Source organism: Amblyomma maculatum, chromosome 11 (genome assembly GCF_055883805.1).
Source record: "Amblyomma maculatum isolate TAMU_Amacu chromosome 11, ASM5588380v1, whole genome shotgun sequence".
In the NCBI taxonomy this organism is placed as follows: domain Eukaryota; kingdom Metazoa; phylum Arthropoda; class Arachnida; order Ixodida; family Ixodidae; genus Amblyomma; species Amblyomma maculatum.
Window position 1 is genome coordinate 91,444,100 of NC_139354.1, and position 26,298 is coordinate 91,470,397.

At 43.9% G+C, this 26,298-nt stretch overlaps 2 protein-coding genes and 1 long non-coding RNA gene across 16 annotated transcripts in view; 2 read left to right on the forward strand and 1 right to left on the reverse strand.

The window, feature by feature from the left end:
* The window catches only part of LOC146174387 (A disintegrin and metalloproteinase with thrombospondin motifs like), a 119,796-nt gene that overhangs the window by 34,355 nt on the left and 59,143 nt on the right, over positions 1-26,298 (reverse strand). For 11 of the 14 annotated variants that reach the window (XM_084583191.1, XM_084583192.1, XM_084583187.1 and 8 more), the window contains 2 exons: positions 17,767-17,788; positions 11,401-11,496 (listed from right to left, as the gene is read on the reverse strand). The gene's annotated coding sequence lies outside the window, so the exon portion shown is untranslated. Of the gene's footprint in view, positions 1-11,400; positions 11,497-17,608; positions 17,789-26,298 lie in introns of all 14 variants that reach the window. The other 3 variants (XM_084583182.1, XM_084583181.1, XM_084583183.1) reach the window with 2 other exon arrangements.
* On the forward strand, positions 465-12,468 carry LOC146174388 (uncharacterized). The gene is made up of 3 exons (XR_014701666.1): positions 465-593; positions 9,164-9,319; positions 11,896-12,468. It is a non-coding gene; the product is annotated as an uncharacterized LOC146174388 (long non-coding RNA).
* Positions 19,045-26,195, forward strand: LOC146174389 (uncharacterized). Its single transcript, XM_084585387.1, has 3 exons — positions 19,045-19,058; positions 20,054-20,174; positions 22,554-26,195. Exons 1-3 carry the CDS (start codon positions 19,045-19,047, stop codon positions 23,553-23,555), a joined length of 1,137 nt encoding a protein of 378 aa, XP_084441513.1. The 3' UTR covers positions 23,556-26,195.

Here is a 26,298-nt window from a genome sequence, read left to right on the forward strand (position 1 = left end):
TTCTTGTAATATATGCATGAGCTAAGTGACAGGAAATCATGTTGATGTATGGTTTTTAATGAAACATTCTGCACTCTACAATTAGGGACGGCGTCCCGCAGAGCTATAACGTGTGCTGGCATTGCGCTCATCACGCATATTTTGGTTTGCCAAGGACTCGATCTAAATCAAATCTCTTGCCCAGTAGTCGAAAGCTGTAACCGCTGAGCCACCAGGGCGCCTCTAAATATAAGCTTGATGGATGATATTAAGGCGACAGCCTTTAATGGCTCATGCTCGCGGCGTCAATCCGTCTGGTTCTTGGAACGGTGCTAGCTGTGGCTCCCCCCCCCCCCCCTCCATATTGGCGCACTTCTCCTCTCTCCCTAGCAACCACCTGCGCCGGTGGCGGGCGCAGGTGAACATAGCAATCGTGACGTCACGTGTCGGTGGGCGGAGCGCGCATGCGCTTCGGCGGCGGCAGCAGGTGCGGCGTGGCTTTCTGCAGACTCGATGCAGTCGAATGAGCGACACGAACTGCACCGAAACGGGCTAGTGACTTTGCGGCAAGCTGAGCAGAGAAGCGGTGACGGACGCCAGATTCAACACGAAATGTGAGAAAAATCTGTTTTGTTGCCACCATTTCTGGTTCCGGCGTTTCCTCCAGTCAGAAGACTCGAGGCAATTGGAGACAGCTGCGCTTTGGAAAACGACACAAACTCGGAATACGGACCCAGCGGCATACTCAGTAAAGCAAGCATCAGAGGCGGTTTAAGCAAACGCTTTCGCCTCATTGCATATTAGTTGTACAAAGTGGCACACAAATTCCGGGTAGTGTCAGCGTGGGGCGGGGAAGATAAAACTGCAGCTGGCATATTGTAGCGTTAGCTACTGTGATATAGGAGGGGCATTTTCAAGTAATCTGATTATCAAAATGATGATACTCCGCAATTATTCATTCTATAGACTCTGACGTCTGTCTCCCCAAAATTGTTATAAGCCTCGCCCGCTTTGTCGTCGTGAATAAAAATCTCGCGCACATATCCGGATATTATTATTTTAATTCCATGATTACACAATGGTCTTGTAAATAAATTTCAAGAAGAAATTTTAGAATGCTTCCACTCTCTTGTTATTGGTCAGGAAGTGAAAATGCCTCTTCTCTTGTATGGGTAGCTCCACATCCGGTACAATCTGTGGTATTGATACCCTTGTGCTCACACATTTTCAAATAAGGTGGCGAACAACCACGTCTACTGTCTGTGTGGAACATTACTGGCAGGTGGCTACTCGTGCATCTTCTTGAGAGCTTGTCGACACGTACTCGAAGAGACCAGAATCGCGCCAGGTCTTATCCTTTTAAGAGATACCATCTACAATCGAGTTAAGATATGATGAGAGGGAGACATTGCCAATGGGAATGAGCTCCATGGATCATAATCATCATCATCATCATCATCAGCCTGATTATACCCACTGCAGGGCGAAGGCCTCTCCCATATTTCTCCACTTAACCCGGTTCTGTGCTAGCTGCATCCACTTGACCCCTGCGAATGTCTAATCTCATCCGCCCACTTAACTTTCTGCCGCCCCCTGCTACGCTTTCCTTCCCTTGGAATCCAGTTTGTTACCCTCAGCGACCATCGGTTATCACCTCTTCGCACTACATGCCCTGCCCATGTCCATTTCTTCTTCTTAATTTCCACTAGAATGTCGGTAACTTGAGTTATTTCTCTGACCCACTCTGCACGCTTTCTATCTCTTATTGTTACCCCTACCATTTTTCGTTCCATAGCCCTCTGGGTTGTCCTCAACTTAAGTAGAACTCTCTTGGCTAGCCTCCAGGGATATCCTCCACGGATAGCTCCATGGATATCCTTTCCTTAAAAGGGTTGGTCAGATGCTTGTACTGAGCGGACATCAAAGAGAAGCTTCATGAGGGTTGCATCAGCTGTCGGACATTGCTGTCAAATTTCTCAGCTCAGTGTTCGCAGCATGGTTCCTTTTTCAGTGAATTTGTATCTGTTTTTTTCTGAATGACTACGCGTATCTCCTTGGTCACAATACAGTTTTATTCGCGTTTCTGCATTTATGATGGCTGAGGACTGTATAGACGTGGCCTTGGGCTTCTATATGGACCCTATTTTGTTTATGAATTGAAAATCATCGCAGATTGCATAATGGTTCATCACAAGTGAGTCCAAGTGTTCGATGGATAATAAATATGTGCGCATAGCTCACTGCGAATAGAGCTAATAGCTGATGCTCTACTGCGATTTTCTAACAAGCGATGCATCCCCATACCAAATACGGGTTCCTTGGATTACATCAACCAGATGTCCAGATTTCTGTTAATTGACGTTTAGCTTAGTTGTCTTGTTCGTTGTGATAGTGGTGAATTCCCATAAAGCGAAATCAGCCATTGTGTTTGTGCACTGTCACCGCATTCTGCCAAGATTACCCTAACATGCATCAACTGAGATATCTTGTTTTCTCTCGCGGCTCAGTAAACTTCGTCAATGTGTTCACTGCAATTGTGTGATGAGTAAACATGGGGGTAGGTATCTGTAAAGCAGTGATTGTACTAAGTGCATTTCTATTTATGGTTTGCAATTCTGCGCACTGCCACCTCCTTAGTAACATAAGCGGAGCTAGCTGTGCTTGTACATACTTCCTGCCATCGCCAGTTGCGGTTCTTCTCCCCTAGAGGCGCAGTACGCGTCATGGCTAGGGGTAGTTTATTTAGGAACAGGACATCAATGCAGGCAAGAAAACAGCGATTTTGTTGAATGTCTCAGTGACGATATAAGCCAGTTTGGAAACGGGGCCAATATTATTCTGCTGGGGGACATGAACGGCCTCATCGACGATCTGGATGGATACACGGATTGTAACGGGAAGCTAATGCTAGATTTCTGCGAGCGACACGATCTAGTTATAGTAAATAAAGAAACAAAATGTGAAGGCCAAATCAGGTGGGAATTCCGCAGTAGGCACACGACCATTGACTATTGTCTAATGGCGCAGGAAATTTATAGCAAGGCCACAAAAATGGAAATAGACGAAGAAGGGGAGTGTAGTCTGGGAAGTGATCATAAACGTATTAGTCTGCAGATAGGGCCCTTGATGAAAAGAGAAATGGAACTTAGACAAAACGTAAACGCAAAATTAAATGACGATCAAATAGCGCAGATAGCAGCAGACATAGAGGAAGCAATAGAGAAAAGCCCAATGGAAGACTGGGATTATGAACAGGTAGAACTACTCATAAGGAGTAAAATTCAGGAGGTTAAAGTAGCAAACCTGTGGAATGGAAAGAGGAAGCCACGGAGCTGGTGGATAAAGGAAATCAGGGAAGCTATTGAACAACGACGGGCTGCATCAAGGGAACACCGAATAGCAAAGGAAGCACTAGTATCTCAGGAGGAAATCGACCAAAAATGGGAATCATATCGACAAAAGAAACTTCAGGTGCAGGCCCTCGTCCAAAGTAAAATAAGGCAATACACCGATCGCTGTATGGCTGACATACACGGTGCCTCTAGAGGCGTAGCTAGAAAATTCTGGAACCATATAAGCTGTCTAGGGAAGAAGAATCAAAGAAAGCAGGATCGGATTCAAGATAACGAGGGAAATTGTTTAAAGGGAGACAACGCAGTGAACTACATTACACCAGTTATAGCCGAGTCATTTAAGAGTGACGAGAGGGTAATCTCCGCCAATCAGGAAGCAACACAAGGTAGCAGAATACAAAGCAGTTTAGAACTGACCATATCTAAACAGAAAAAAGGCAGAAAAAAATATTCCTAAAACCACATCTACCGGAACAGATGGAATTCCAATCAAGCTGATTAATGACCTTGGTCCAAAAAGTAAGGAAACGTTGTTTAAAGCTCTGGAAACAGTCATAACGAATAAGCAAATTCCCGACAGCTGGCGGCAGAGTAAAATGAATTTGATTTATAAAGGGAAAGGAGAAAGGATGCACATAAAATCCTACAGGCCGATTACCATAACATCTGTAATGTACAGGTTAGCCATGCAGGCGGTGAAATTAAAGGTGCAAGCATGGGTTGAAAGTAACAAGATACTCGGAGAACTTCAGAACGGCTTTAGAAATGGTAGGCGCCTAGATGATAGCCTGTTCGTGCTTACTCAATGCATCGAAATATCTAGAGTGGAAAATAGACCTTTGTATTTGGCCTTCCTGGACATAAACGGGGCGAACGACAACGTAAGCACGGAACTCCTGTGGAACATATTAAAAGAAGGTATCGGTTATGAGATAATAGAGTTCCTACAGGAAATATACCGGGATAACAAAGTAGAAATTACGTGGGAAGGAATAAGAAGTACGGAGGATGTCAAAGTATGCAAAGGATTAAGACAAGGCTGTCCTCTATCACCGGTGCTGTTCATGCTTTATATGATAAACATGGAACGGAGGATACAAGACAGTAACCTAGGTTTTAACCTGTCATATAGATTAGGTGGAAAGGCGGTAGAGCAGCGCCTCCCCGGTTTGATGTATGCAGACGATATTGTGCTGCTAGCTGAGAGTCTGGTCTGGAAGAATTGCAAACTCTAGTTAAGTATTGCGGAGACGAAGGGGACGCTCTAGGCTTCAGTTTCAGCGCAGTTAAGTCGGGTCTGATGATTTTCAACGGCTGAACTGATCAGGGTCTTAAAATACAAGGCCTTGAAATACCTAGAGTAGCAGAATATAAATATTTGGGGGTATGGGTAAACGAAGGATTGGCATACATTGGAAAGCATGAGCAATCACTTAAGGCCAAAGGGCAAAGGAATGCCGGGATAATGAAGCATAAGGCATTGTGGGGATACAATAGGTATGAGGTATTGAGGGGTAATTGGAAAGGAATTATGGTGCCCGGACTTACTTTCGGAAATGCGGTTTTGTGCCTAAAATCAGAGGTACAGTCGACATTAGAAACAAATCAAAGATCCGTTGGACGATTAGCACTAGGTGCCCACGGCAAAACTAACTATGAGGCGGTACAGGGAGATATGGGCTGGGCATCTTTCGAAGTAAGAGAAGCTCAGAGTAAAATATGTGAGGAACGCCTGAGGAAATTGGACAGTAACAGATGGGCAGCTAAGGTATTTAAATACCTGTACCTAAAAAGCGTTGACTCACAATGAAGGAAAAGAACTAGGAAACTAACTAGTAAGTGTGCTAGTAACAAGGACGGAAAAATAAAGAGCATTAAGCAACAGGGGAAAAACACAGAAGGTAAAAACTGGATAAATTCGATGAAAAAAAAACAGAGTGTGGAATTATACCGAAAGTGGAAAATGCAGATCAGGAAGGAAGATTTATTTGATAACTCAAGAGGCAGTGCCCTACTTTTTGAAGCTAGATCAGGGTGCCTTAGAACACGCAGTTACAAAAAGAAGTTTAACAATGGAGATGACGCATGTGCTGTATGTGGAAACTCCAGTGAAACAATTGACCATATTATATTCGAATGCAATGGTATTCATCCAGAAGTTGATGCAGGCGCAATCACTGTTCCTGAAGCTCTGGGGTTTAGAGATAACAGTGGCCGGGTGAATAAACCAGCGGTGGAAACTAGCAAAAAACGGCTGGAAGATTGGTAGCTTAAAAGCAGAGAAGTGACATAATGTTAGTAATGTAGGAGCAAAATTTATTAAATAGAATGATGGTTTAGTTAACCATTCTAAATCAATAATTAAGATATATGGAGAAAAATGAGCATGATAGCTACTGCTACCACCCCGTTTCAAAGGGGACGCTCCTATATTCCATCCATCCACCATTAAGAATCCACAGGCAGTCTGGGCATAATGTTCTAAGGTCAAGAAATTTTCATCCAGACTGCAAACTGGAGCTGCCACGCTATAGGTCAAGCTTAAAGTGCATTTCAAACACTAAGAAAAATTCTTTTCAGAGCAAGAAACTATATTATCATTTCATGGCACTTTAGTCTGGTGGGGCCGTGACGCCTTCATTTTGTGGCTGAGAAGAAAATCCTTTGTCTTCATAACATTTGACAAGTGCTTATGTTTTCATTCTGTATAGCCTGTATGTTTCTTTGCCAGATTTATGAATATTTAGGGAAATAACCCTCAAGTAGTAGACCTGATTTCCTGTTAGCGTGAAACTTTTTCCCGTCAACTGGTTCCTGCGATTCTGGTTTGTGAAATGAATATTAGTGGACTCTTAGGGTAACAGACCCAGGCCTAAGCACTGGATGTACTCATGTAGTTTATGCAAGGCCTCTTGCTAAACTTGCTAAACACTTCCATCTTGCTAAAAAACGTTTTGTATCTCAAATTATTTATGAACAGAGCAAATCGTCATCTATGTCATCTGTTGAAACAATGAACTGCACATGTGTAATTTCATATGAAATAAATTACTATAAGGAAGAAAATAAATAGTGAAGGTACTAAAACTGGTCACTGTGGTAGGTTCTGTGGCATAATTGCCAAATTGCTCTCTGTTTACAAGGGCAGAAAATAAACTACCCTTAAGCAGAGTATAGTTCACTTGTAGGACCTCTAGGGGAATTTTGATATTTCCCCGTTTTTAGAGACCTTATTATGTAACACGTGGTCATATGCCTGCGCCCCTTCGGTAGTCCCTAAGGTGCGTATAACGTGGCAATGAAGCGAAATATGTATTACCTCTGCAGACAAAATAAGCACCACATTTTTCGCGTGTTCGTTTTGCTTGTATTGAACATAATGCACTGAGCTTGATATTCTTTCACTTTCTTTACGCTATTGAAGAAGAGTGGCTTATGGCTATTATCCTTACATGGGCATTGCAAATTGTAGCCTCTGGCAAAATATATCACAACGATTGTAGGCCTTTATGAGTTTTCCCAGCCATTAGTATTGAGACGACCATCGAGTGGAATTCCTTCTCTTTGTCATACTTCATTTCTCCTATCCATCAGGCTTCCAATTTAAAATTCGTTTTTTTTTCAGAAGCCTGCATGGATGATTGAAGCATGTCCCCTTACAAATTCTTGAATAGCTCAAAAGAAACATTGTAATGTCCAAGAGCAGTTTTACCACCCTCTTCTTTGATAGCAGCTAAGAACTGTAATTTGCTAAATAGTATTTGTAGGCCAGTCTTATATACCTCATCGCTTGTTTTTGGAATATCCATATACTATGAATTATTAGGGAAATAGAGTGCAGCCAGACCTGGAAACACCTCTGCCTTCAAATCTTCAGCATGATATTCGCAGCATGAATTCAGCATGCTATTCAATCTACATGCCCTTTTCCCTGTGACGAAACCGCATCCTAGAAACCTTGTTTGTCGTTCCTGAACCAAGTGACAGCCCAAGTCGTCCACTCATTTTAGGCCAGCTGCTTTTCATAACAGCATGGCTGTAACGTAATTTGATTCACGTGAATGTTTTTTCCGCGTGTGAAGGTTGCCGAGCATCTTGCATCTGGGCTCTATCCTCAATGCCCAAAGTTGTAGAAGGTGAACGTCGGGATTCGGCTGGTCGTTGTTCACTACTTTTGTAATCTGGTGATCCTTGGGCACCAATTGAAGTGTGGGCCCAAAAGTATTGGGGCTAATGAATAATTTCGCGTAGTCTGCCATAAGCCATCTAAATGTACTAAAGAACGTTCCCTCCGAAGTTTTCTCCTTCCTCCCAAAGAAAAGCCTAAGCAAGGTGGGTTATGATGCCCAGCCCATAAATCTAGTTCGGCCGCCAATTGGGCGTACCTGGGTCTTTCGACATCATCAGGTCTGGTAAGCGTGTCCGTGTTGCTATCTCAGTGAGATTCTGCACTGGTAACTCCACTACTGTAAAAGCCCCGTGGACATAATCATCCAATATCGAGTCATAATGATATCCCAATCACGGTGCGAAACCTATACGTCTTTTCTAATTATTATTGCAGTTTCGGGGTAGAGATAGCGAATATATTTAAGCTCTCCACGATGAATTCTGTGCTCGTAGGACGAGCGTACGTGGACACCTGTACCGGGGTGTTTTGATTTGACGCTCAAGTTCCGCAACTACATCCTGCTGGGTTTTGATCAACTTTCTAAAATGAAGGGGGGTTTGGGTAACGTTGACCGAAATACAGTCGGCAGCTTTCTGTTGCGTTTCCATCGTTACTTTTTCTATTCGACACAAGAGGTTATGTTTCAGCATCAAGGATGTTCATGAATACTACTAGCAGCACAATGTTTATTTAGATGCACAAACCTTATTAAAGAGCTTTCTTCACATCCACTGTGGAATCTCTAGTCGATTTCTTCGGCGTATTCTATCCATGGTGTACACCTCTTTGAATGAGGTATGTCATTTGCGTTAGGGTGTCTTGAACCACCTTTTATATTGCTGTGTTGGCGGAAGGTTTTCATTTCGGAGCATGCTTTAACTTTGCTGCGATACTGCCTGGAAGCGTCTCTTTCAGTTTTGCTAATTTTTTTCTCCTTTTGTCAATACTTATATTTTTCTGCCACAGCTGTGATCCTTTTTGAAGCAAGCATCATAATCTCCTTGTCTATAGCATCCCAGCTTGTAAAATTCTCAAGTTGCGAAAAGTATTGGCGGGATAATTTTGCTTTCTGCCGTTTTGTGCGTCGCCGGATTCCCAGCGCTAAAGCAAAATATGCACTTCCTCTGCACCCACCGTAAACAATTTGTCTTATGTAATTGCATGATGAAACAGCTCTTTCGACACAGCAGCAGATTTTTGTTGTAACTATTAGCCTTCTACATTATTTGCGTAAATAAGCGGTTGCTAGAAGGAGCTCGCGCTTTTCGTCGGGAGGGGATACATGATATCTGAAGCTTTAAGTTTTCATCGTCCAGACATGGAATTTTGTTTCAAAAGATTCCGTTAAGCAAGGGAGAGCATCCTCGTATGAACAAAACGTCTGCAAACGGCTTTTCGTGTGTTACCCGTAGCAGAGCAGTAGCCGCATCCAGCAGAGGTTCCTTTCAGGAACCGTTCTCTTTTAAGATGACGTCAATTTGACGTGGATGGATGGATAGAATATAGGAGCGTCCCCTTTGAAACGGGGTGGTAGCAGTAGCTATCATGCTCATTTTTCTCCCTATATCTTAATTATTGATTTAGAATGGTTAACTAAACCACCATTCTATTTATTAAATTTTTGTTCCTACATTACTACCATGTCACTTCTCTGCTATAGATGGCGCCGCCTTGCGGGTAGGACAGGAAAGACAGCGGCCAATCAAGCTCTGGCGTCAGATCGTAGGCGTGTCCACCACAAGCACGGGACATTTTCTGTTACCACATACTTGTACCGAAGTAGTGTTAAGCCCAAAATAAACCGAATAATTACAAGGTAATGTAAACTTGTGAATTATAGACTAAAATATTCTTGGCAAATTTCTGTTAACAACTGCCGAGCAATTTTGTTGTCTTGTGAGTACCTTTTTCGCCGCTAGATGGTGTGGCATGCGAGGCGGCGTCATCTGCTTCCTTGCTCACTGTGAAGTTTTTGTAAGTTCTGTCTTTCGCACAGAATGGCAAATATCCTAAGAACGAGGTATACAACGCCCGTAGTATGCAGTTCGAATCACGGTAGCTCTATGATCGAGGAGTAGCTGCCGCCGTTGCGAGTGCGAATGAGCTGCTTGATACCGGCACCGTGCCGGTGCGTCCGCGCCTACCTATGTAGCGGGGCAGCGTCCGTAGCCTTATCGGCCGCTCAAGTGTCGTGAGTGTGCGCGAACCTTCTGTGAATAGCTATCACTGTAGGACGCAGCCGATAACAGGGAATCCGACCGCACTCGATCCAGTCAGCCACCATCTGCTCCCCTTCCGCTGATGTAGAAGGGGACAAAAACCCAGCTCGCACACTTACGGACGCGAATATTTGTCTCTACGACTGCCGGATTCTAATGGTCGCACTCCTGTTCACCGAGAGCTCTCGATCGCAAAGTAGCGATGGAAGCGTCTAGAGCAGCTTTGCTATCGACGACGCTCGGCATACCCCTTCGTCCCCACTTCCCTTCGGCACACAGTCTTAGCCAGCGTTGACGCAAAACCTCCACAGACATGTAGAAGCGTAGTCTCTTTTTTTTTTTCTTTTACTGCGTCAGTTTACTAAAACCGCAAAGCGCTGCCCTCCCCCCCCCCCCCAAAAAAAAAAAAAAAGAAAAATACCACGGCCGTACTCAAGCCGCTGCGTTGCACGCCGTCGCTCGACTATGGCCATCAGGCGCCACAGCGACCGTAGAGCGGTTCCCTCTCGAAGCGAACGAACTCGTCGCGGGTACTGCGTCGGCTGGAAAAACGGTTCCTTTCAGAGTGGTGGCCCCGCCACGGGAAGTAGGCGAAAAACGCGGAGCCACCGCCGGAAGTTTTGAGGGTCACGCCAGACGTGACACAGCAACCGATTAGGAGCGGTGAAAGGAACTAGTTCCCGAACGGAACCGTCGCAAGATCTGGCCCCAGCGGTCTAAGTTTGTGCGTTCTGAGGTGCACTATGAAGCCGTAATAGCAGAACTTATCAAGAATAGTGTCCGACCTCTGTAATGAGACCAAAAAGTGTCTGTTGCCCACTCGACGTGCGGCGATACATTCTATGTTACCAAAATGAGGTATTTCCACCATCTCCGGAGAACCATGAAATTTTAGACTATAGAGGACACGTTGTTGAGGATTTGGTCCTTGCGCAGTGTACCAAAGATGCGTTTTGAACATGTGTGCAAAATTGTGTTACATGGAGGCGAAACGAAGAGGCGTCGTGTGCTGTGCGATGTCAGCGCACGTTAAAGATCCCCAGGTGGTCGAAATTACTCCGTAGTCCTCCACTGCGGCTCCTCTTTCTCTCTTTCCACTTTCATTCCCACCCTCCTCCCTTCCCTTACGGCGCGGTTCGGGTGTCCACAGAGCAAGTGTGACAGTTACTGCGCCTTTCCCTTCCTGTGAACCAATTTATTTATTATTCCATATTCTGCAAACATCCTCAAGTATGGCTGAATGCACTGATATATTCTGGTATAAAAAGCCCTGGTAACTCGTAATAACAGAAAAGCTAGCCATCATTATGTCCACAGTTCTTGTGGGTGTATTTATGATGTCAAACTGCACAGTTCGCCTGATATTTACTCTGCATGATTGCTGCAAGGCTAGTGTTAAATGCAGAAACTGCGTTATCAAGGGTGGCCCTCATAATGCCGGTGGCGTGTTAGCTGTTGCGGAATGAAGTTTGACCAGCTAAGATATGTGTAGCGATGTGTCATTGACGAATTGATGTTGCACCTTCATAGCGTGCATCTTTTCCTCAGGTAGATGCCCGAGTATTGTTTTCATTTTAGAAGTGGCATACTTGTTTATCTGCGAATAGGTGCTTGCTATACCTCTCGGATCGTTACTTCAGCTTGCGGAAATCATGTAAACGCCATGTTTGGTACTTGCCGTTGTGCCTGCAGAGATAGGTGACGACCCGACAGTCCTGTAGCGTCCTCATTATTGACACAGAATGAAGGGTGAGTCTATGCTGCTCCAGTAGGCCTGTAAATAAAGTCGTAAACATCTAGGAGCTCCTAAACGAAGAACTACGTGCTTGGTGGCCTTTTTCCATTTCATGGGTTGTTCGAGTTGCATGCTCTTCTTCGTGAGTTTGATGTCTAGTTTGCGGACGTGGGATAAACGATTTATCCACAGCGCACAGGGAGGCATCTTTTTTCCTGCATTTGTAGTTGATATGGGACATGGAAGGGCCATTGGGTTAGATGACGTCACATGAATAGATGGCATGGCTGCGTTTACACAAGTTGCCAACTGAGGCCGGTTCTTTGAGATCAGAATAAAATCCTCCGGCAGCCGCAGATTTTTAGCCAACTAGCTTATTACTTATGAAAGCATTTACGGCAGTGCAACTTTCTAAAGCCGACCTTTATTTCTTTGCAGACTCGTCTTTCACATTCTTTACTAGTAGGTGGCGACTTTGCTAAATCTTATGAGCAAGATAGCAGCGCTGCAAAAGGAATGATCACGATTGAGTTGAACCGGAAATTTACATGCACGCAGACAAGTATGTGGGAAGAGAACCTTTGAATACAGCCAGTCAAGTGGCTACTTCATGGCTGCGAGTAGAGTTTTAAACAAGCATTTATTGTTTACCAGGGCACTCCCTTGTTTGTGTCATCTTGCCGATTCTGCGAAAGTGCTCCTTTTTCATGTTTGTATACCGGGATACTTGGATAGTTTTTACCGCGTCAAGCCAGCCTTCTTCGCCCACGGCGTGCTTTCAATGCCCTGCGTAGGGAAAAGGTTTGCCGCCGCCGATCTGGACTTGCCAGATATATGACGCGTGGGCGGCGCGCCGTCCAGTTCAACCGGACACTGCTTCGACGCGCGCCAATAGCTGCGCGGAAAGCTGGTTTGAGCGGCCGCTGTAAAGACGGCGCCATGACTGAGAAAATATGCACCACTTCGGTCGCAGAAATGGGTTTGTCGTGAAAATAAATGCGTTATCAAACATGTTATGCCACTTTACGAGAGTACTCGACCCACTCTCGGATCGAAATGTTTGTGTGTCCTCTTTGAAGCGGAATATGTCGAAGAAAACCACAAAGTTGACATCCACGGTTGAGCGAGAATGCCGAGGTATGAGTCTTCATTCATTCGAGCATTAAAATCTTGCTGTGCCCGATGTATGTACGCTTTCTAGAGTTAGCTTTCTAGAGCTCGATAGTGTTGGAATCAGCACGTTGGTGATTTTTAACAGAAGAAGCAGCGTCGCTGCAGTCGCGGACCTAGCTTTGCATTTATTTTTACCGGATGTTCACCTTTGCTTTAACATCGAGGGATACACGGCGTCATTCGCGCTTCGTCGCTGCAATTAAATCCAGCTGTGCGTTGCGTCGGCGCGGAGCTTTTCGACGTCCGAACATCGTGGAAAAAAACATCGCATGTATCCAGCGCTTCGGGAATCGGCCAAACAAATTGTGCGTTTTTATGTGTAGTATATAAGATGCGTAACAAAAAGGAAGAAAATAAAGTCAGCTCCTTTCAACAGACATTGGAGATGCTTTAGTAGATAATGTTAATTTGTTACAACAGACACGCCTAGTATAGTCAGATTTCACTTCCTTCTCTGAAGAGCGAATTACAACCGCGCTTTTTATTTACTCTTTCAATACGAGTAGCCCACTTACAACTCTAGAACTTGCCTTTACACCTTATTTTTGTTACATGTATTGTTGCTTACGTTTTGGCAAAATATTTCTTCATATTTATTTTTAGAAATCAATCCGCCCAAACATTACCCGGCACTTACCTTATTAGGCTAGAGGTAGCTTTATATACAAGATAATTAAAATAGAAATGGCGCAAAAATAACAACTGTACAGTACGAACATAGAAATATGTGCAAATGTAAACGAAAACTACAAGTGCCATAAAATATATAAAGATAAAAATGCCCAACCTCAAACGCAAAACGTACTTAATAACTTCCCCGTTTCCGCGTAATAAAATAAATATGCTTTACCACGCTGTAGAAAGCTGACGTTGAGAGATTTTATGCGGACCTACAATGCCTTTTAGACCGCACCCCATCATCAGACGTCGTTTTTCTCATAGGAGATTGGAATGCCAAGGTAGGGAGTGAAGAAATATCCGGAATAACAGGCAAGTTCGGTCTTGGTGAGCCAAATGAAGCTGGGCAGAGGCTAGTAGAGTTTTGTCAAGAAAACAACCTGACCATAGCGAATACTCATTTTCAACAGCACAAGAGGCGCCTGTACACATGGACTTCACCGGACGGTCTGTACAGGAATCAGATCGATTATATTATTTGCCGGCAGAGATGGAGAAGCGCTATACAAGCAGTAAAAACAAGGCCTGGAGCCGATTGTGGCACCGATCATCAGCTTCTTGTTGCCAAGATTAAGCTTCGATTGAGGAAAACGCAGAAAACTAGAAGGCCTTTCAGGTATAACCTGGATCAAGTTCCATTAGAATATGCTGTGGAAGTGAGGAATCGATTTCAAGAATTAGATCTAGAAGACAAAGAGCCCGAAGAGATGTGGTCTGATGTTCGTGATATAATACAAGAAGTTGCTACTAAGGTAGTTTCAAAGCAAAAGAAATGCAAGAAAGCAAACTGGTTATCTGAAGAGGCTTTGCAAATAGCTGAGGAAAGAAGGATGGCAAAAGTTATGGGGGAAAGAGAAAGATACAAGGTTCTCAATGCGGATTTTCAGAAAATAGCAAGGAGAGATAAGAATGCCTTCCTGAACATACAGTGCCAAGCAGTTGAGGACAACAGCCAATTAAGGAACACAAGAGCTCTGTATAAGACAATCAAAGATATCAAAGGAAGCTTCTGTGCTAAGATGGGCGTGATAAAGGACAAACGAGGCAAGGACCTCACTGAAGCCGCAGAGATAAAGAAGAGGTGGCAGGAATACACAGAAGAACTGTACAAAAAGTTCTCGAATGTGCAAACCCAACATAAGATGGTTGTGATAACTGATCGTGAGCCGGGAATCCTGAAGAGTGAAGTTGAATGGGCCTTAGCCAGCCTTGCTAAGAACAAAGCTAGCGGAATTGATAGCATTCCAGCTGAGTTGCTTCAAAACCTCAACCATGACGCTGTTAACATTCTGCATACATTATGTCAGAAGATTTGGACAACCCTGCAGTGGCCACAGGATTGGAGGAGGTCAGTTTACATCCCCATTCCAAAGAAAGGCAGTGCCAAAGATTGTTCCAACTACCGCACGATCGCGCTTATTTCGCATGCTAGCAAGGTGATGTTAAAAATCCTGCAAGGTAGGCTGCAGCAGTATGTGGATCGGGAGCTTCCGGACGTGCAAGCTGGGTTTCGCAAGGGCAGAGGAACTAGAGACCAAATTGCCAACCTTCGCTGGATCATGGAAAAAGCAAGAGAGTTCCAGAAACCCATTTACTTCTGCTTTATTGATTATGCGAAAGCGTTTGACTGCGTAGATCACAGCAGATTGTGGCAAGCTCTCCAAGAGATGGGAGTTCCAATTCACCTCATCTGTCTCCTCAGGAACCTGTATGAAGGGCAAGAGGCCACAGTCAGAACTGGGCATGGTCTTACTGATTGGTTTCCGATTGAGAAAGGAGTGAGGCAAGGCTGCATACTGTCGCCCTGCCTATTTAACCTATATGCAGAGTGCATCATGAGGAAGGCCGGTCTGGACGAGTCTTCAGCTGGAGTGAAGATTGCTGGAAAACGTATCAACAACCTTAGATATGCGGATGATACCACTTTAATTGCAGAAAGTGAAGCGGAACTCAAGAGACTTCTGATGCGCGTACAAGAAGAGAGTGAGAAGTTAGGGCTTAAACTGAACATTAAAAAGACAAAGATCATGGCGTCTTGCCCTATCAAGTCCTGGAGCATCAAGGGACAAGAAGTGGAAGCTGTGACAGATTTTCTCTTCTTGGGCTCCAAGATTACCTCGAAAGGAGACTGCAGCCATGAAATTAGGAGACGCCTGCTTCTGGGAAAGAGAGCAATGGTTAGCCTTGACCGCCTAGTAAAGAGCAGAGACATTAGTCTGCCAACCAAGATCCGTATAACTCGTGCTATGGTCTTTCCAGTTGTGATGTATGGATGCGAGAGTTGGACTGTGAAAAAGGCTGACCGCCGAAGAATTGACGCGTTTGAATTGTGGTGCTGGCGAAGACGCTTGAGAGTTCCTTGGACTGCCAGAAGATCAAATCAGTCAATATTGTCGACCATAAACCCTGACTGCTCATTGGAGGGTCAAATTCTAAAGTTAAAGCTCAGCTACTTTGGTCATCTGATGAGAAGAGAGGAGTCGCTGGAGAAAGATTTGATGTTGGGAAAGGTTGAGGGTTGCCGGAGAAGGGGTAGGCAGCGAACGCGATGGTTAGATGGCATCCTCGAGGCACTGCAGATGAAGTTATGTGATGTTAGGAAGATAGTGAGAGACCGGAAAGCGTGGCGTGACATGGTCAATAGGGTCACGAAGAGTCGGACACGACTGAACGACTGAACTGAACTGAACTGATTAATATGTCTAGGTTTTGCACGTTCGGTAATCTAATTACATACCTGGACAATATTGTGTTCGAACATGTATGACCCTAATTGCGGCGAGAGAGTGGTTAGAAAAATTCATTATTATGTCTACATAAAATATATCTCATCGGCACTCTAAACATTGTTACAGGCATGGAAATAATAGACATGAATATTGTATGCATAACGTGAACTGTCTTGAGATTATAAGCAAGAGATAAGGGAGGTACTCGGAGTTGCATGAAACGGGATCAACTCCCTTACTTACTCCCTCATTGGGGGGCAGTTGCTTGCACGAAAGGTTTGAAACGAACAGCGCATTTTAGCATGCGAACATCTTGTTCACGATATGTACTACAGGCGCTGCTCTAAGGCTCTTGTCGGTGTCACAAGTTACAGCGCAGAAGTGCGAATTAAAAACCACGCAAAGTCATACCATCATTACGTTAGCCTGTCATGTGGCAGCTGGACGCTTTCAAAACACATAATTCTATGTTGGCCCTAAGGGCATATCTGATCCGGAGATGATTCGCAAATACATATATACGGTGGATACATTAAGGAAACACGTGCCATTGAGGATTAAACTTTAATTGCCACAATTAAAATTATTGCTTGAGTGAAACACTGCACACTCTGTTTTAAAAGTGGCACAAACAAGATGAATTATTTAAAAAGAAATTGAAAACATCATTCCCCTTCTTATTATTTTCCTTCTATTAATTTTACCATGTGCAAAAGAAAAAAACACCATTGCACGGCTATATAGAAGAGGCAGATATGCACAGGATTTCTTTTTCGTGTTTGTTCCTGCCTGATCTGTCCTAAAGTGAGCTCAACGATGCTGGTATTGTTCCTGCTAACTTTCTAAAGGATTGCATAGATATAAGGGAGTTTATTTACGCTCCTCAGTTTGATGCGGAACACAAAGGTTCTATTTTGTCTGGTCTATATTTACACTTCATTTCACACGCTGATGTTTTGTAATTAAAATACGTATCCATTGTTTTCAGACTTCTATTTCCTGCAGTCTCGCCGCTTCTAACGCGGCACTAAATAGTGTTTACTATCTATGACTTCAATAAACATTGAAATGTTAAATAATTTTTAATAATATGATTGACAATAGATAAATATTTCGTTCATTCGTTTCTTCTCTGGCCTTTAGATTGTTATAATGCGTGAAGAAAAGGTATTATACTTAAGTACTCTTAAAAAGCCCCGAGAACAGACAGGCGTCGGCAAATGAAAGAAAAAGACGTAATGAGCACCGTGGATGACGAAAGTGAACTCTGGGTTAAGAGGAAAACAATAGGCAGAAGGTCCGTATTCATCCAGCCCGGTTGGTGTAATAAATACGGGTTATGTGAGCAGAAGAGTTTTACCTTTCTTTCACTCGCTCAACTGTCGCTTAATATCAAACTACTTTTCTTCCGTTATCGATCTAACCAGTGAGCACTGCTTTTTCAGAACGTAGTGCAAAAGCTGAAAATGTCAATCAGCGGTGAATTCTGCGATACCCTGTACAGCCTCCACAAAAAGCTTTTCGTGTAAAAATTTCCAAAAGTGTAGCAACCACAACGAGTAAGCCATTACCTTGCGCTGCGGAGTTGATACCTCCTCACTACACTATCGCCATGATTATCAGGCTCTCTATAGTGTCCACGAATAAATGGTATAGTAATGTGGAAAAATATTTCCTCTTTTGATATGGCACTAGTTATCTCCAAAAGGTGTAAGAAGAGCAAACTTGCCTTGGTAGAAAGTCCAAAGTACCTGCAAAGGGAAATGCACAAAACCGAGTAGAACAAACATGGATGAAAACATTGCATTTAGTTGTTTGTTTGTTGCTTATATTTTTCGTGCTGCTCACCAAGGTGGCCGCTTTTATTTCAGTCCTTTATGTTAGAGGCTTTAAGAACAGGAATAGAACACGTTCGGCGCCACCCTGCTCCTTCCCTTTGAAAAAAGAAACGCTATCTTCCAGCACGTGAGCGCCACTTGTAGAGTAAGACGGCTTTCTCTTCAACAGCCGCGCCTTCTACGCAACAGGAAACCGCGTTAGGGCTCTTCGGAAATGAGAGGACTGGTTTGCACCGTCGCGTCCCTCTTGTGAACTGTAATCGTTTCCAACGTCGAACAATTCGCGCCTGTTTTTGATGAAGCTAGCACTTGTATGTAAGCTACGATGTCTGGTTGCCTGAAATACACACTATGAGATTTAAGCAATTACATAACGAACGAAGAGATGCTAAAATGCCGTCTGCTTGTTCACCGGCAACAATTTGAATTCTAGAATGTTTCTCCGCTGGAACAGTTTAGCGAAACCACTGTCGGCCCTAATGCGGATTTGTTAACAAGGCTAAAAGTGTTCAAATAAACACCAAATTGATTTTCAAATCATGGGCTATCTATGGTGCATGAGGTCTGACATAATCATGTTTTCTCTTTCTAATCAGTGTGCTTTGCACGTTTATCAGCCAGAATGTCCAAATAATACACATTCTTAGGCATTTTATATACCACATCTTTTATGCGTACATCAACTCCTTTCCTATTTTTATTTTATAACGTCTCGTTTAACTGTTTAAGAGAATAGCGCAAGATTTTGGGACGTCAGTAACAACATCTACAGGAACGTGGGTGGAGTATCGTCGTCGCGACTGCGTTCTATTCTCGGAGAAGGTGTGAGACGATAACCCCGCTATGAGACAAGCTGTTGAAGCAAGCGATAAAGATTGGCTGATAGAGCTCCAAGGCGCAAATACCTTTATCTGAAGGGCCCACAGGGGCCACTCGAGAACTGTTGAGGCAAGTGTTGGAATAAGCGTCTGTATAGGCTTTGCCCGCAAACTGGGGCCTTAGATGGCAGTGTTCCTCAAAGTGAGTTTTGTCATCGCAAATTTTGATTGCTGTACGAATAAACATTAATCATTTATGTGATGCTTTAAAAAATTGTGCAACATTGCATATGACATCTCGCAACGAATATCAGCTATACCGACAAATGCTTTGGGCTGGAAAAAGCAGGCATGGATGTGTTCGAGTGGGCTTGTGAATATTTATTACACTGTGTAGGTGAGCAACATTTGTGGGCAATAGAGACTTGCTACAGAAGGACTGACGCCCTACTCTTAAAAAGGGAACAGAAAATCGCAGATTTTAATGTTTCGCCTTCATTTACAGCTATGGCAACAAATTATTTGGCGTGTTATAGTTACCCTGATTCCTGATTGATTACTAGGTCAACCATGCATACTGTTTAAAATGTGATGGTGCAGCTTTGAATATACAAGAGCCTAATGGGATCTGTTGCTGAAATCAGTGCTCCAAATTTAATTGCGTCTATCCTGTTCTCAGCTATGACAAAACATTTATTCCGCCATGCGATGGTTGACTATAATATATGAATCAACATTATGACCTAAAGATGCGCGCTATTGTAAACAGACATGTGTGTGCGAAATAAGCTGTCGTGAAGACAAAAACTCATCGACCTAATAAACGTTTGGTACCTCAATATTTCACTCCTACAAAATCTTGTGTTATTCAACCAGTCTCTGCGACGGTGTTTGAGCAACCATGGTCTTTTAAGAATTATGCATGTTTATCTCTATCAGTTTAAGTACTTCACATCACTGTCCAGCCCAATATACAATACTGAAGAATGACAGCCAAGCCATCTCTACTATGCTTCGAGGGCATGTACACCGATAATAAACCTCCTCACTACAAGTGTGCACAGTGGCGAAGCGATAAAGACTGATTGTTGCGCTGACTACGGCGAAGGAAGCAGATAACATGCTGCACTTTTCATGGTGTAGGCAGCGGACACAGACTCCAGTACCTGACCCAGTCAAGAAAAGCTGCAGAAGAAATGTGTCGAGGTGGTCGGCACTATACTCTGCTCGGTTTCTCGGCAGAGCTCGACCGCAAACCTCTGCAATTTACGGAGCCTATCCCACCCGCCCGCGTGTGCAGCGCATGTGGGGTTGTTGCCAAGACGATTGGTATTTTGCCATGTGCGCATTTCATGTGCAGATGCTGTTATGAAAAGTGCTCTGAGCGAGGTGGCCATGTCTGTCCACTGGACGAAGAAAAATGTACGGACGAGGACGTAGAGTGGAAGGACTTTCCAGATGAAAACATCTTAAGGCGAAAGGTGAGAGAAATTAATAGGTTGGCATAGTAGAACCGACAGTTCCCAAACAAACATTTCTGGGAATATTTTACATTGCTGATCTACACCTGAATCACTTTGTGAACGGCACGTGAGCTGTTCATTTGCGCAACGGGATGCTGCCAGCACTATTCGCATTTCCAGAAACTGTTGTTACTGTCTGAAGTTGCTGACGTTTATGTTAAAAATTGGAGTTTCATTTTAGTTTTTGGCTTGGTTTCACACCAATTTTCTCGTCGACATTTTGTTTTGGAGACTCATATGTTGGTACTGTTACGAGCGAGACAAAATTGCTGGTGCGTTGCTCGCAGTCTGCTAAAACTAAAGGACTACATGTGGGACAGGAGAGAAAAGACGTAATAACGCTATGTGTTGAGCATTACCTCTTTTCGCTAAATTATAGTGCTGTAGTTACGTAAATAGTAGAAGCGGTCTCCTTGCAAGTCTCGTGATAGTTTCTTGTGAGAAGAGCTTCTTGTGATTTCAAGACTGTGGACTCAGCTAGTAATGCAAGGACACATGCTTACTGTTGGAGCGATAATTATTTCGAAACTGTAAGGTTTCTGGGAGCCGACTGTCCCTTCGCTATGCCGGTCACACCCGGGCTTACCAGAAATGTGGAGGCTATAATCAGTTGACATAAATATATATATATATATATATATATATATCACTTTGCACTGGAATACATTCGCTGCTGTAATCTCAAGCAACAAATTTTCCATTGTACTTTCTGTGCGGCAAACAATTAGGTACGCTCAGCGACACATTGAATTTCCGTCGTGTGCTTTCTATTCACGGACGGTTAGCACCGAACTTGTGATTGGGTAACTCTACAGCGGCTCTGCAATAGTTATGCATATGTTATTCCTGAAGATACAAGAAAATGAACCGTTTCTTTTAGCAAACTACAACCACGTACTTTTGCTGTGCGCCTGAAAATAATTTTTGCGCGTTATTACTAGCTTTTCTCGTTTAACATGGGAGCCCGTAAAGAGTGGTGAAAAGCACACAGAAAAACACACAAAAAATGTTCAGTACACTCAGTGCTTTTTTCTATATTCCGAACATGCGCAACAAATGTCGTATGAGCGTTAATGATCATCGGATGCACGCCACTTAAACCAACTTAAAAATTGTGGCGCCAGAGTTTGAAGATAAATAAGGACATTTTCTTCCTGAAACCTATAGTTTACCATGGCGTGGCAATAAACTTAGTTTATGGCATAGGACAATGTCTTGAGAGTTCTTTTTCTTTGAGGGCCATAATTCGCAAACTTGGCGCGTCCTATGCCGCAAGCCCAAATTTAAATGCATTTCTAACGTGCCGCCAGAAGGCAAAACACTAACTCAGCCAAAAATATAAACATAATGCCCGAACAACTCATTAAATGGCGCAGCAAGCTCTTAACAGCAGGAAAAAAACGAGTATGATAGAAACTGCAAACAACCTGTGTCAAAGAGGCCGCTTCTATATTCCATTCATCAATTGGGCAGCGGTGTCACTTTAAACTTCGAATCTATCGATCGCTTGCTGTCGAAGATTATTTGAGTGGTGTAAAAGAAATCAAAACAACCACTTTTTTGCAATCGCCAGGAGTCATTGAAGACGTACCAGTACAGGCAAGATCGTCTAAAAAACGACTAAACCTGTGATACACAAAGCGGAAGGGCTTGAAATATGATATGCGAAAATTCATTCTTGTGCGATGTCTTGTTCGGCCACCAGTAGCCAGAGCAGCATCCATCGCAGCAGTTTTTTAACCCAACCGTGAAGTGGGCTCGGTTTATATACCATCCCCGCAAAGCGCGTCACGCTAGATAAATTGTGGAGGCTAATAGGTACAGACAATCACCTGAATTGGTTTACGTGCCGATGACGATGCTGCGAGTGAGGGTAATCATAGAAGTTTCTTCCGCATCCATTGAAACTGTGATTGAGCGCAGTGAGATTTCTGTTAGGCTTGTGTGCTATCTGCTATCTACAGTATTGTAAAACAAGCAAAGGGAAGCCTACTGCAAAAAAGTAATGAAATAGCACATGCCGCGTAAGATTGAGAGACCTTGTAAATGCCACAAAATGCACGAAGGAAAATGCCTGAATTTGCTCCAAAGCTGGAAGGGCACACGTAAAAATTACATTTTAACTGCATTGAAGAGCTCGAATCGCAAACTACTGTAATCTCAGAAATTACCGCATAAAATCCTTCTTACATTACCGAGTCATCTATGAATACGTGGTAAAATGAGCAGTGGTGTGACATGCGTTTTAGGCTACTCTCAATCAACTCGCCTTTAACATGCTTCTGATATCGCGTCCGTCGCCATAGTTTTGATGGCGAAACTGCTTTTTCTTTCCAGGTAAAATGCTGGAACCAAGCAAACGGCTGCAACACTATCTTGCCTGTGTCAAATATTTCAAAGCATTTCCTAAACGACTGCGAGTTCCATCTGACAAGTTGCCCAAAGTGTGCAGCACCTGTATTGAGCAGTGATGTGTGCGCGCACCTGCGATCGCAGTGCAAGCCGATCTTGGATACGGCTGTGAGCACAACACAAACAGAGGACCATATAGGACGACGAGAGAAGAGTCGGAAAACAACCATGGAAGACATCAAGGCCGCTCTGAACAAAGCATCTGAGACTCAGCTTGCCGCAGTTAAGGAAATGCTAGATGATCGTGTTGGTGAAATGAGGGCTGGGCTTGAGCGGCTGTTTTCTGAAAACAGCTCTCAAAATAATCGCTTGAATGTACTTTCACATGATATAAACGTGCTGACAGAAACAACGAAACACGCACTGCGAATTGCTCACAAAGAAGACTGTTTAACGCCCAATGCATCAAAGACATTCCAAAATGAGGAACCACCAATGGCAATGAATGATGTCGCCTGCCGTGAAGTGACCACGCTTCTGCAGCACATGGCTAAAGCAGCTAGATCACATGAGTGGGTTCTGGAAGGCTATGGTGAACTGATAAGAACGGCTAGCAGACAAGCCAGAGTAGAATGCTGGAGTGAAAGGGTCTACCTGTGCGGCTTCTACATATCACCAGGCGTTGTCCTTGAGAAAGACGATGGTTACGTGGTGCTGCATTTCCGTCTTCGTTTGGAAGAAGTGGAGGTCACTAAGTTTAACAAGTGGCCAGTGGATCACAACGTGAGGCTCAGGATTATCGATCCCTGCGTTGGTCCGGACCGGCACCTCACTGTAAAACCTGCATGGTTTTCCAACCTGGAGCACAGTCGCCACGAGAGCCATTTTGTGAGGCGCACTGAGCAAAGGTTTTACAACAGTGATTTATATGATGCAGGCTACGTCAAAAATGACCAATTGCTTTTAACACTTGAACTTGTCGTCTGATATAAAGAGGATCAAATCACACGTTCTATGGGGTTACATGGCGCAGGGGTTACCAAGAATCAGTTGGACAGGGAAACATCTGTGAAGTGAAAAGCTGTTACAAAGGATGGCCTACAATGCCTTCATTTAAAGTGAACCACTATAGAAGCGCATTCTGAGCTTTTCTCTAAGATCCTAATGTCGTGAATCACTATAATGTCACTTCTTTGTTTAAGAGCCCGGACTCACAATCCTACTAGAAAACGCCATGAATAACCACCACCTAAAGAGAGTTACAAAGCAAGTGGAGTAATTAAATTTCCCACAACGAGGAGGAGAAGGAAAAGCTTTATTTACAAAAAGTAAGGCAGGCACTCCCAGAAGGATTCCTAAGTCCAGGAGCCATCTGGCTGTTTTCCTCTAGCTTGGCATGCACGACCAATTCTAGCTGGCATGCGGGTTGCGTCGCCAGAAGGAGATCCTTCCAGGAACAGGGGGTAGGGTTTTATTATAGGGCGCCAGGTTTCGGTCCGTCGCGTCGTCCCGGGAAGGGCCACGTTAGACCTTGAGCAGCAACGAAGAAGAACTCTATGTCACTGGCAGCTAATGCGTTCGCTCCACATTCGATTCAGCAGCTTTGAATCCTTTTCATTTATTTGTGGGCTGGTAGCTTACCTCTCACGTTATAATCTTGAAGAATGAGCTTGAGTGTCCCCAATAATGCAGCACCTTATACTGATAGGGCATGATAAGGGAATAATGTAGCAGGCAAAAGAAGTTTCCGCCGTTGCTGTCGCAATTCAGCTAGGGTTACAAGAGTTAAACCACAACTAGTTTTTATGGGAGGAACACGAATGGAATGTGGGCATTCCCAAAGGTAATGGTAGAATTTGCGGGGAGTGGCGTTGCTAGTGGTGCAGTATGGTGGGAAGACCGTGGGATGAAAGGTGTGGGCAAATTTAGGAGATGAGAATGAGTGTGTCTGGTGTAGTTGCCACGGCGTGCTGTCGATGTGGTGATGTGGTAGCGGGTATGTGACGCGGCGAGGACGATAGTGGAGAACAATGGTATAGTAGTCAAGAGGTTTGATGAGGGTGCATACTGAAGATTTGGGGAGGCCAAACACCGGCGCCCGGAAGCTCATTATAAAGGCGAGTAGGTGTCACCCCTGCCTTTCATACCTCATATCAGTCATTTAAAGACTTCATATGGAGGTCATCTGAAGAGTAAGAAGAAATAATTTCGCCTGTCATGTGTCAGGTCCTATGCGTGGCGAAAAATTGGGACCTGCCACGGCGTGCTGTCGATGTGGTGATGTGGTAGCGGGTATGTGACGCGGCGAGGACGATAGTGGAGAACAATGGTATAGTAGTCAAGAGGTTTGATGAGGGTGCATACTGAAGATTTGGGGAGGCCAAACACCGGCGCCCGGAAGCTCATTATAAAGGCGAGTAGGTGTCACCCCTGCCTTTCATACCTCATATCAGTCATTTAAAGACTTCATATGGAGGTCATCTGAAGAGTAAGAAGAAATAATTTCGCCTGTCATGTGTCAGGTCCTATGCGTGGCGAAAAATTGGGACCGGTACAAGTGATAAGGAATTCGCCTTTACTGAGTCTTTCTGCAGGAATCGAAACGTCATTTAGAAATTCGATGACTGAGAAGGCCGCTAAAATAATGTGCATAGTAGCCTGCTTACGTCGACGCTGCAAAGTGTTTTGGCCCCAGAACCGACTCATTTAGATGAAGCTTTGAACCGGAGCCAGGTGTGACTGTTTTTTACACTGGTGAAATTTCTATGCATTGTAATAATCATGCGTTTTCTGGTGACTAGACAGCATATTATCACGAACGTTTTAATACTGATCTAAGAATGCTTTAAATGCCAGACAATTGTGCTTTTATTTACAGATAAATTGTGATGAAAACGTCTGGATAATAGTTGTCAATGCAAGTGAAAAACTCTGTTCTCTATGCGCTAGTTGTGTATGCGTCTGAAGTAGTTTGTAATAAGCTTTTCCCTTTTTGTGAAATATTTCGTCGTCTCAGATAAAGAAGGAACAGCATGTAAGTACATTTTGAATAAAGCATTGCACACTTATGTTTGTTTATTTCTCAATGTTTTGCACAGCAATGTATTGGCCCCAGACCGCGCTTTTCGCTGGGAATGCAGGTGAACACCAGCTCAACCGCTATCAGACCAGCCGGGAACCAGTGGCGGGAAATCCACATGAGTAGGCCTTGCTCAGGTAGCATTGAAAGAAAGGGAAGAGAGAAAGCAAAGATCTCTTCTGGTGCCTCCAAGCTCACCACTGCTAATTTATACGAATATAACCTAATAGGACAAAGCAAAACAAAAACCGTCTTAGACTCCTCCAATAAATCTCAATCACTACACATCTTGTGATTAACTGCGCTAAATCTAGATTTGCTATGTTCCATTGCTTAACAAGAACACAAGGGACACAGGCAAGCACTGTGTCTGTCCTTGGTGTTGTTGCTGCGCTATGGAACATAACGCATACCCACTAGCCCTAACCCTCACACTGTTAAGGTATATGTCCATGTTCGCACGTTCTCTAGCATTTTCCGCAAGAGAGTATTCATTGGGAAAGAACAAGACGTTTGTCCATAGTGCAACAATGGACCCGTACTGTCTGTCACCCTTTCTTGAAATACGCGAAACATCAAGAAACCAACAACCCTGTTTCCGCCATTTATTTGACACTTCACAGACTGCATTACAGAGCTCAGAAGAAAGCG

Coding starts and splice junctions, on each gene's coding strand:
- LOC146174389 (XM_084585387.1), top strand. Junction 20,175..22,553: donor AAAACATCTTAAGGCGAAAG/GTGAGAGAAATT, acceptor TTTTCTTTCCAG/GTAAAATGCTGGAACCAAGC.